Raw genomic sequence first — 10,449 nt, 5'->3', positions numbered from 1 at the left:
ATCTGCCAGCGGGGCTTCCAGCTCCCCAACCCGTCTGCGATCGCCCGCTCACCTGAGCACAGGTGCCGGCCTCACCTAGGCCGCTCGCAATCGACTCGTCCCCCGCCGCTGCCCTCCTCTAGAGGGCGACACCGTACACAAGCACGCGCCTCGCGGGCCACGCTGGCCGCGAATGCAAACGTGAGAGAGGAGAGCGCTTCCCCACGAGGGTGAGGGGAGCCTAGATCGTTTTTTTTTCCTCCGAGCCGGCGGGCCACAGAGCTCCGCGCGAACTTGTCGAGCCTGCAGGACCGCGTGCGCTCTTCGCGAAGGCTGCTCGTCGAGTCCAAGGCACGCCGGTCCGCGTGCTACTGCTGTGGCAACCTTCAACGGCGGCGGTAGCGTCTGCGGCGTCCTTTAGCAATCAAGTTTCGCGCGCTCCAGCGAATCCGCGCGTGTGTGTGTGCGTCGTCTGCTGACGCCCTGTTTGCGAAGCCGTCTGCTTATCGTGCCGTCTCCCGTTGGCTCGGAAGGCAGAAGCCGTCATCGATGCCTTTTGCTTCCTGGCGATCCCGGCCACCAGCTGCGGGGGAAAAGAAAACGTCGGTGATGTTTTCGGCTTGGATGCTTCTCTGTGTGCAAGTGTGTGTGTGCGTGTAAGTCGTGACCCCCGCCTCTAGTGTGCTGTTATGAACGAACCTACGCGCTGATCCGCGTCGTCTGCTAGGAGCGGTGCGATGGGTGAACGCGCTGTCCTCCGTTGTCAACGCTCGTCTGTCTGAGATCGCCTGCTAAACGTCCGTGCTCGCGTGACCAGCGGTGCTTAGACACGAGCACGCGGTGTAGCTGGCTTCTACGACCAGTGCGTACCCTTTCAGTGACGTGAGAACGTCGTGAAAGAAGCAGTCGCGTGTTGTGCGTGAAGTGTCGATTGTGTGGTGAATTATGTATCGTCTTCTATAACCCGCTCCGGCGGATTGAAATAATGGACAGTTCTGTTAGCTGCAGGGACTATGCTACAACGCTGCGTTTTTTTTTTATTCGACCGTGTAACTCGTTTCTGACACAAAACGAATAAGACAAATCTTGCTTCTGTGTGATCGCTTTTCAGGCCCGATTCGGTATTGCTGCTGGCAGCTGTCTGAGTGAGGCTATTCACGAAACACCCGTATAACTGCCGCCCCGGTGCATTATTCAGCTATTGGAGACGTTAGCAACCTTACGTCAGGATTCTTTTCCACGTCCTAAAAAGCTGTCCTGGGGCCTTTTCTGACGACTGATATAACGACTGAGACACCCAGGTGGTGGTATCTGCCCTACAAGCAAATAAGACACGCTAGTCACGTGAACACTTCTTGCGCGACATAACGTCAAACAAACGCCAGCCCATCGCCTGGGACAGGACAGCGACTCGCTTGCTGTCTTTGCGACAAGGCAAGGACAAGGAAAAAAGAAAAGCTTGTGAGGCATCGCGGTCGCATCTGAAGCCTCTCAGTGATTGATGACGGTTGTCCCTCGTCGCCGCCGTGGAAGCCCTTGGACGACTTCCGTCGCGTGGCATCTCAAGTGACAGGAACCCCGCTCTCTGGCCAGTAAGCGTGACGTTGGCAAACGAGCCGGCCCTGCATGAACCCAAATTGCCTGTCCCTTGAGCCGGCTCTTTTTTACCGCGTAGCACGCCCGACAACACACCGGAAATGCGGCCTGCTTCGGCCGTGATCGTCTGCTGTTCCAAGCAACGTTGCGTCGACTGCTCGCGAAGCGCTCACCAATACAAGCCTGAGTGAGATAAGCGTCGTTGCTGTGTGTCGTCTGGAACCTCGTTCGAACTGTTGCTCGGATCTGTTGTGCTGCCGTTCAGATTCGGCGTTGCGAAGCGCTTGTCGACGACAAAACGGCGAGCGGTAACAGAAGCTTTCCATGAACCCTCCGAAGCGTTCTATCTGCGCAACCGGGGATCATTTTGGATACGGAGCTTCGAAGTAACGCTCTTAGTGATGATCGTTCACAACCGAAGTTCGTTTCCAAATTCTTCTCGTTACTAGTCCAAAAACTTTACTGTACTGCCACATTTGCAAACAGGAGCGTCAAAATCTACAGCACCACGTGCCGAAGCCGTCTGTCAGCCCAGAACGTCTGCTACGTACGCGACCGACAGATGGACGACGTCTTTCGTCAGCGCAGGCGAAACTGACAGCTTCGAGAGAGCGCGTCACGTGTTGGATTGTGTGCGGTGTCGCGGCGACTGCTACGGGCATCCGACCATGTGTGGGAGGCAGCGGAGGTCCGCGCGCTACCTTTGGATACTGCTACTTCTGCTCACACTTCTGGCGCGTGGCGCAGAATCGGGCCGTCTGCACCGGTTACGTCGAGGCCAGCAGACGACGACGGCCGAGCAAAAAGGTAAGCGGGTCACGACGGCCCTTGCAGAAGAGCGCCTTGACCGCGAGTTGTGTGGAGTAAAGGGGGGGAAGAGGTGTGCGGAAGGAGGTTGTTACGTAACTCTCGAAGTAAACCGGCTTTTGTTTTTTTTTTTGCCGTTTCTTTAATGTGCTGCTATTTCACTCTGCTTCTGTTTACCTTTTTTTATTTTAGCTCCCGAGTAGCGTCCGCGATGCAGCGGTGCTTATGTTGTACAGGTACGCGAAAGAAGGCGCAGGTCTCTCCCAATTGGAATTCCCGACACGTCTGGCGCGCGAGACGCGGCCTCCTTTGATGTCGGCAGCTGCTGGACGGCGCTAAATGCGGCTTCGTATAAAAAACCTTTAAATCAAGCGCGCGATAAGAATCGCGGCGGCAGCGTTGTCGCCGATCGTTCATGAGGTTGCCTTTTTTTTTGCCCTGCGTGGCGTTTTATATCATCGTCTCGATCGAGTAATAGGCCACGTAGCGTACTTACACGCTCGATGCTGTACGCGGCAACGAGGTGAGCAAACAAGCCCGTAGGCACCGTACCGATTACAACGAGCAGCACGCGTACGCGCCCGTCGATTACGGCCCAGAAATGAGGAAGGCAAACAAACCGGCCTGGAGGCGGCGGCAACGGCGCATCAGATTGCCGATCCCGCCTTGTATAGAACGGGGCACGACTACTGCGCCTGGATTCGTGCGCGGAGAACACGAACTATGGCGGTATGTCTGGACGCCCGCTGAATAGCAATAACTCTTGCTGGTTTGGGGCGACTTGATGATCATTCGCGATGCGACTACGTCGATTAAATCTGTCCCGTTCGACCTGCATAAACAAGGCACTTATAAAGAAGAGAACACCCTCCCGTGGCCACGTCCGACTGATCGGCGGCGATTTGTGGGAATGAGCAACACGTCTGCTTCTCTACTGTCGTCTGTTCTAATATGCGTCGTCTCCGTATCATCTGATATCTTCTGTCGTCTGCTGTGTTATCTGTAGTTTGCTAATCGTCTAACTTCCTTTGTTTTGACGTCTGCGGGTGTTTTCGGCGTATTATTTGACGCCATTGCTCTACGCGTTCGTACATGGACGCGAGAATGGTTTGCACTGCTTGGCCGCTGCGTTGCCGCCGTGAGGTCAAATTCGAAACCATATTTTTTCTTTACTTTTTCTTTTTCTCGGGCGACATTCGACGTGAGTTTCGTGGCGAGAATTTCGAGCAGCCTCGTGTGCTCTGGTGGCGGCCAGCCGGACGCCTCGACGTCGTAGAGCCTTGCCGACGCTGCGCGTGTGATCGGCTTATCTCCGTACGCAAGGCGTGCTTCTTGTCAAGCTCGCTGTCTTCGCGGGAAGATGACGGAGAAAATACACGCAAGACACGGAGCTTGTTGGGGGGCGTTGGGCGGCTGTCGGAAGCGGTGTGGCTATATTTAGCGGAGCTGTCACGTGGCCGCGCACTGTTGACGAACGGCCTCCCGGTGTTCGCGATGTATGCGAATTTCCCCGAGAATGACGACGTTCTATAATTTGAAGCCGATGCGAGCCCAGCCAACGCGGTTTGCCCGCTCAAATCATTGGGAAACGGTCGTCGAAAGCACGTATATACCGCTTCCGCTCCTGCGTGCACGCACAATGTAGTGCGATGCCGTCCGTTTGTGCGCGTATATGATAATGTTTTTGTTGCGCATTGGATTCCAATATTTATCGCTTAACACGGTAACGATGGGACGTCTCCTTTAGTTAGCTTTCCTTGTTTGCCTTATTTACACTGTAGACTGTATTGTTGTGGTACGCGTGTGGGTGTATGTATGGGAAAAGAGATTGCAACGTCAGTTTCTTAACGATGCCTTGGGTTATATGGTAACCCGCCGGGGTTGCTCAGTGGCTATGGTGTTAGGCTGCTGAGCACTAGGTCGCGGGATCGAATCCCGGCCACGGCGGCCGCATTTCGATGGGGGCGAAATGCGAAAACACCCGTGTACTTAGATTTAGGTGCACGTTAAAGAACCCCAGGTGATAAAAATTTCCGGAGTCCCCCACTACGGCGTGCCTCATAATCAGAAAGTGGTTTTGGCACGTAAAACCCCATATATTATATATATATTATATGGTAGTGGTGTCGCTAGATTTGGTGGCAGTGTTGTTAGCCAGTGGCTGACGCCGCTACCATCGAACTATACCACTATAGCGACACTCTGTATAGTGGTATGCGGGCTTAGCCTGTCGTGCCTGACCTGCAATTGCTCCACCCGAGCATCCCTTACGCTCAGGCGTTTCATCAAACGTAGAACCAAAAGGTGTGGAACTTTCTTCTTGGTTGCTCCTGGCCCATCAGGGATCACCGCGTCGCTTGTGGAAGACGCCTCTTCCGTAGGCCTCGGAGTAACAACGCCTTTCTCTCCTATCCGAGCTGCGGGCACAACCACACGTCACCGATCTCACTGCGTAAGGTCTTACGTGGATAGGCGGCTGCAACGTTGCCAACCTTACCGTCTGTCTTCTGTTATTAGCCGAAGAAAACGGCAACGTCAAACGCCAAGCGTAGCAGTTCGGAGGACCTGCGGAACTTAGAAGCGTACGCATCAAAAAGAAAAAAAAAACGAGTCACATGTTTGCCCAGCAGCGCAGGCCGATGGCACGTCGACGCCGACTGTAAAGAAGACAAAGCCCCCCTAATGGTGCTTTTACTGCCGCACACGACGAGCACGGACGCGCAGACACGCCAACGGTTTCCCCGCGCATCCCTGGGAAGCTCGCCGCACGGGCAAACGTCGTTTCGTCACGCGGCCAAGAAGAAAACTGCCGGCCGGAAAAGAAACTGTCTGCGTGTGGAGGCAATTAAAGGGCTCCACGAGCTCGCAGTCTGGTGTTTCTTTCTTTTCTATTTTTTTTTTTTTTCGGGTGCGCGCACTGGAACGCGCGTGGATGGGCGCCATGAAATATGCATGCGCAGTGCCACACTGTAAAATAATTTACACCCTAAAAAGTGAAAAAGGGTGTAAATGTGTCTATAACTCACATCCTTAGCATGTTATCTATATAACGGACACCCTAAGGGTGTAAGTTATAGACACATTTACACCCTTTTTCACTTTTTAGGGTGTAAATTATTTTACAGTGCAGGCCTTTCCGTGCGGAGGACGGTAAGAGGAAGGGAAAGAGTGTGAAAAAAAGCACGTGGCTTGAGAAAAAAGTGATTTGTTGCCGTTTAATTTGCTGCGGGCTCCTCGGACGGGAAGCAAGCATTGAACTGCGTCTATCTATCCGAGCCGCCGTTTTCCACCGGCCTTGGTGGTGTAGTTGCGTTTCGGCTTAACTCGTGGCGGGCGCTCGGTTTCACGTGCGATCGACAGGCGGCAGATTTACGGCGTGTCGCGCGACCGCGGGACATTCTTTCGACAGCGTGTCGCATTTTTTTTTTTAACTTGCTGCGACAAGAACCCGCGTGATATGTTCAGCTTGTTTGTTTGCTTCCTTGTATATTAACTTTTTTTTTTTCTAGCGAGACGGTGGCGTTTAACCTTGTATCGGTGTTATATGACTTTCGATTTTCGCTCTTGAGGGTTTTCGTGCGCCTTTCATCGAATCTAGCATATATGCTAAAAGGGAAGCAAAACAACATAAGATTAGAGAAAACTAAGCCGGTGACCGATAGCATGCGTCAGGCACTCTGGTAATCCACGGTGCGGGTATACCTCAGTATCTGCTGCACGGTTGCACGGGGCCCTACACGGTACAATAATTTCCAGTTTGTCTTTCTCGAGTCCTATTGGCCAGCGTGAACGCCTTTGAGTTGCTCAGGCTCTCCGTGTCTATCAATCAATTAATCTATCTATCTATCTATCTATCTATCTATCTATCTATCTATCTATCTGTCTGTCTGTCTGTCTGTCTGTCTGTCTGTCTGTCTGTCTGTCTGTCTGTCTGTCTGTCTGTCTGTCTGTCTGTCTGTCTGTCTGTCTGTCTGTCTGTCTGTCTGTCTGTCTGTCTGTCTGTCTGTCTGTCTGTCTGTCTGTCTGTCTGTCTGTCTGTCTGTCTGTCTGTCTGTCTGTCTGTCTGTCTGTCTGTCTGTCTGTCTGTCTGTCTGTCTGTCTGTCTGTCTGTCTGTCTGTCTGTCTGTCTGTCTGTCTGTCTGTCTGTCTGTCTGTCTGTCTGTCTGTCTGTCTGTCTGTCTGTCTGTCTGTCTGTCTGTCTGTCTGTCTGTCTGTCTGTCTGTCTGTCTGTCTGTCTGTCTGTCTGTCTGTCTGTCTGTCTGTCTGTCTGTCTGTCTGTCTGTCTGTCTGTCTGTCTGTCTGTCTGTCTGTCTGTCTGTCTGTCTGTCTGTCTGTCTGTCTGTCTGTCTGTCTGTCTGTCTGTCTGTCTGTCTGTCTGTCTGTCTGTCTGTCTGTCTGTCTGTCTGTCTGTCTGTCTGTCTGTCTGTCTGTCTGTCTGTCTGTCTGTCTGTCTGTCTGTCTGTCTGTCTGTCTGTCTGTCTGTCTGTCTGTCTGTCTGTCTGTCTGTCTGTCTGTCTGTCTGTCTGTCTGTCTGTCTGTCTGTCTGTCTGTCTGTCTGTCTGTCTGTCTGTCTGTCTGTCTGTCTGTCTGTCTGTCTGTCTGTCTGTCTGTCTGTCTGTCTGTCTGTCTGTCTGTCTGTCTGTCTGTCTGTCTGTCTGTCTGTCTGTCTGTCTGTCTGTCTGTCTGTCTGTCTGTCTGTCTGTCTGTCTGTCTGTCTGTCTGTCTGTCTGTCTGTCTGTCTGTCTGTCTGTCTGTCTGTCTGTCTGTCTGTCTGTCTGTCTGTCTGTCTGTCTGTCTGTCTGTCTGTCTGTCTGTCTGTCTGTCTGTCTGTCTGTCTGTCTGTCTGTCTGTCTGTCTGTCTGTCTGTCTGTCTGTCTGTCTGTCTGTCTGTCTGTCTGTCTGTCTGTCTGTCTGTCTGTCTGTCTGTCTGTCTGTCTGTCTGTCTGTCTGTCTGTCTGTCTGTCTGTCTGTCTGTCTGTCTGTCTGTCTGTCTGTCTGTCTGTCTGTCTGTCTGTCTGTCTGTCTGTCTGTCTGTCTGTCTGTCTGTCTGTCTGTCTGTCTGTCTGTCTGTCTGTCTGTCTGTCCCCTCTTTACCGTCCCCCAGAGTAGGGTAGGCAACTAGACGCATTTCTGGTTAACATCCCTGTCTTCTCTCTTTCTTTCCTCCTCCTCCTCCAATTGCGGAGGCCGCAAATCCAATGTTTACGGAATGCAATAACGCTCGCGCTGTGCGTCGCGATGTGCAGCCCCGCTTGGTCTAAAATTAAAGAGAGAGAGAGAACCCTTTAATGAAAGGCACAGATTTTAGCCGGCCTATAGACATCGCTGACATGCTACTCTGCTGTGGAAGGGAATTAGGGAGGGAAGGAGAGAGGCGCAAAAAAAAAAGAATAAGTTAAAAAAATTTATTCGGCGGCTCACCTCTTACTCAATATCCCCTTACTCCTCCTCCTCGTGCAGGGTAGCCAACGGAAGTTGCCTCTGGGTAACCCCCCTCACTTTTCTATAAACATTGGTTCTCGCTCTTTCTCGAGCTGACATTTCTGTAAATCCGTCGTCCGGACTACTTAGCCGAAGCTAAGTAAGGCGTTATAGTAGTGGCGGTGGTACGTATAATACGACCTCATCAGAATGTGCATATCAAAGCCTGTTTTTGTCTCCGTCTCCTATAACATAAGGCCTCATTCAGACCAGGCGCCGCGACGTACGAGACGAACGGGTAGTGGTGAGGGCGCGGTCACCCATGTTCAGAGTTCTTTCAGTTCACTATATAGGCGAGATGCACAGTCGAGGAAAATGTTCTCTTGTGATGTGTGTCGTTCCGGGGCACATTCCAGAGCAAATGTCAGGTTTCTTTTTCCTTTTTACACCACAGAACTTTATACAGGGAAGCCTTTCTCTTTTCTTTTTTTTTTTTTGAAATATGTTCGGCATCTCGAGGAAGTCGATGACGCCATCATTCTCACAGAAGTTACAGTTTCGAGCTAAATTATAGGCGACATTCAAGGACCGAATCCGTGCCGTGTGAGAGAGCAGGTCGCCAGTTATTGCCATGGCAACATTTATTCGCACGCTGTGCATATAATACAAGGTGATTCAGAGAAACCACCAAGATTTGGTATGCGTCAAAATTAGATCTTCATGTAGTATAGGCTTTTCTTTTTTTTTCTTCTTTGTTTCGCTGTTTTTCGCTTTGTACGAGAGTTGGAGATGGCGCACGCGGTCCTCTTCCATCGATTATCCGCTTAAGCGCGCGCGCACACACACACCCCACTCCCATCATCGCCGGCTCGAATCTTACACGGGCCTGTCCGCACGATAGTAATTGTGCTATTACGATGCGCCGGCCTCACCGCGTGCGAGCGCATTGCACATATATGTGTGTGTGTGCACAGGTTGGGGGTAATTACTACACCGTCTCTCTTCTCCATCATGATGCGGCCGCACACGCGTTCTGCGCAGCTATAACGACGGAGAAGCCATTAATCGGTGCCTGGATGCAGGCAGCCGTGGCTCCTCTTCCGCGCTTGCTCTCTCTCTCTCTCTCTCTCTCTCTCTTCGTGCGCTGGCATGGAAGCTGGAGCTGGTCAATTTCCCTGGAGAAATTCCTGCTCATCGTGCCCGGCCCAGCAGCAGTTTGTTTTAACTAGCGTTGTACGCGAGCTGCAATAAACCATCCGGTTAACAGTCACGAGGGGGGGTTGCCCCCATCTTCTTCTTTTCACTCTTTCTCTCTCTCTGTTTCTCTTTATTTCTTTAATGCGGGGTAATCAAGGGCAATGAGGTCGTGGGCCCACAATATAATTGACTGGCCCTTGCCGTTCTTGCTTCGCCATCGATGCGTGATTAAAAAAATAATGCTTCGGAAATGTCTGTCCTTGGCGCAAAACGACATGCTGGCCTTTAATTTAGACGTTCAGGCCAGTATAACACATACTGGAATGTCGACACGCGTGTTCTTTTTTTTTTCTCCAGATTTTTTTTCTCTAACGTGCTCTCATGGCGCAGCACAAGACGATCACGATCGTGATGACCGATTATCCGTCTCGAAATAACACAGTGGCTATGTGGGATACCGCAGCATAACGCTCCGGATACATACGGGCTTGCTGGCAGTGCTCTGATTAGTATTGCGATTAGTTCGTTAGTACTTGGTTTATTTTTTTTACCTCTCCACGCCTGCAACTTCACTCCAGCATATGAAAAAACGAAAATACGGGCGTTGCGTTAAGTGTCGGCCTGTCCTTAAACCAGCCTTTATGAAGCGTTAAGCTCAGCGCAGCGTATACTGTGATAGTTTGAGTATTACGAGGTTAACTTGCACCTAACGCTGATTATGGAACCGCTAATGGAACGTGCGTCCTCGCGCTAGGTGCGAGATTCAACTGATGCAGCGGGGTCACTGTCCTTGTGAACAGTAGATCTATTCACCCACCCCCCCCTTTTTTTTTCTTTTTTAATAAACACAACGCACGAAGCAACGGCAGACGACTGTGGCGTGCGAGCGAGCGGAATAGGGAAGCGAAGAAGCGTGCTCGGCTAGAGAAATGGAAACGTGCTCGTAACAACGATGGAAGAATGAATGCATGAAAAGAAAAAAAAACACAGAAAAGTAAAATAGAAGCGAAGCGGAAACGTGGTGCGCATCTCTCTTAGAAAACGAATTCGTGAGTGTCTGCTTCGCTACATTGCGCACACGATGTGGCTCCAGGAAAAAAAAAAACGAAGGAAGGAAGGAAGGAAGGAAGGAAGGGGGGGGGGGGGGTGAAGGCGCGTCCGCGGAGAATGAGGAAACGCGGAGAACAGAGGTAATATTTAATGAACCAACGAAATGTGAATAACTGCGTCGAAGGAAGAACGACCAAGCGCGCGTCCTGCAGAGCTGGGGGTGATGTATGTCGGTTCGCCTTTCTTTCTGCCAGCGAGCCCGAGAGGTCTGGTTTCGCCGAGTGTTGCCGCATAGCTGTTCCGCGATCTCGAGGTTGCAGCCCTCCCATTGATCACGTCCAGGGGTTGCGGCCGTTCCGGTTTCGGCGGTGCCCTGGCGTGTTGAATTTCCCCTGCTCC

General features: G+C 51.7%; 1 protein-coding gene across 1 annotated transcript in view; it reads left to right on the top strand.

Moving 5' to 3' along the window:
* The first annotated feature begins 248 nt into the window (after positions 1-248).
* LOC142560685 (tyrosine-protein kinase transmembrane receptor Ror-like) overlaps positions 249-10,449 on the top strand; it is a 325,714-nt gene continuing 315,513 nt past the window's right edge. The window contains exon 1 of the mRNA XM_075672939.1: positions 249-2,382. Within this exon, the coding sequence (XP_075529054.1) occupies positions 2,244-2,382 (139 nt within the window). The 5' untranslated portion in view covers positions 249-2,243. The remainder of the gene's footprint in view (positions 2,383-10,449) is intronic.

Source organism: Dermacentor variabilis, chromosome 10 (assembly GCF_050947875.1).
Source record: "Dermacentor variabilis isolate Ectoservices chromosome 10, ASM5094787v1, whole genome shotgun sequence".
Taxonomy (NCBI): Eukaryota; Metazoa; Arthropoda; class Arachnida; order Ixodida; family Ixodidae; genus Dermacentor; species Dermacentor variabilis.
This window is presented reverse-complemented; position numbering and strand designations above follow the sequence as displayed.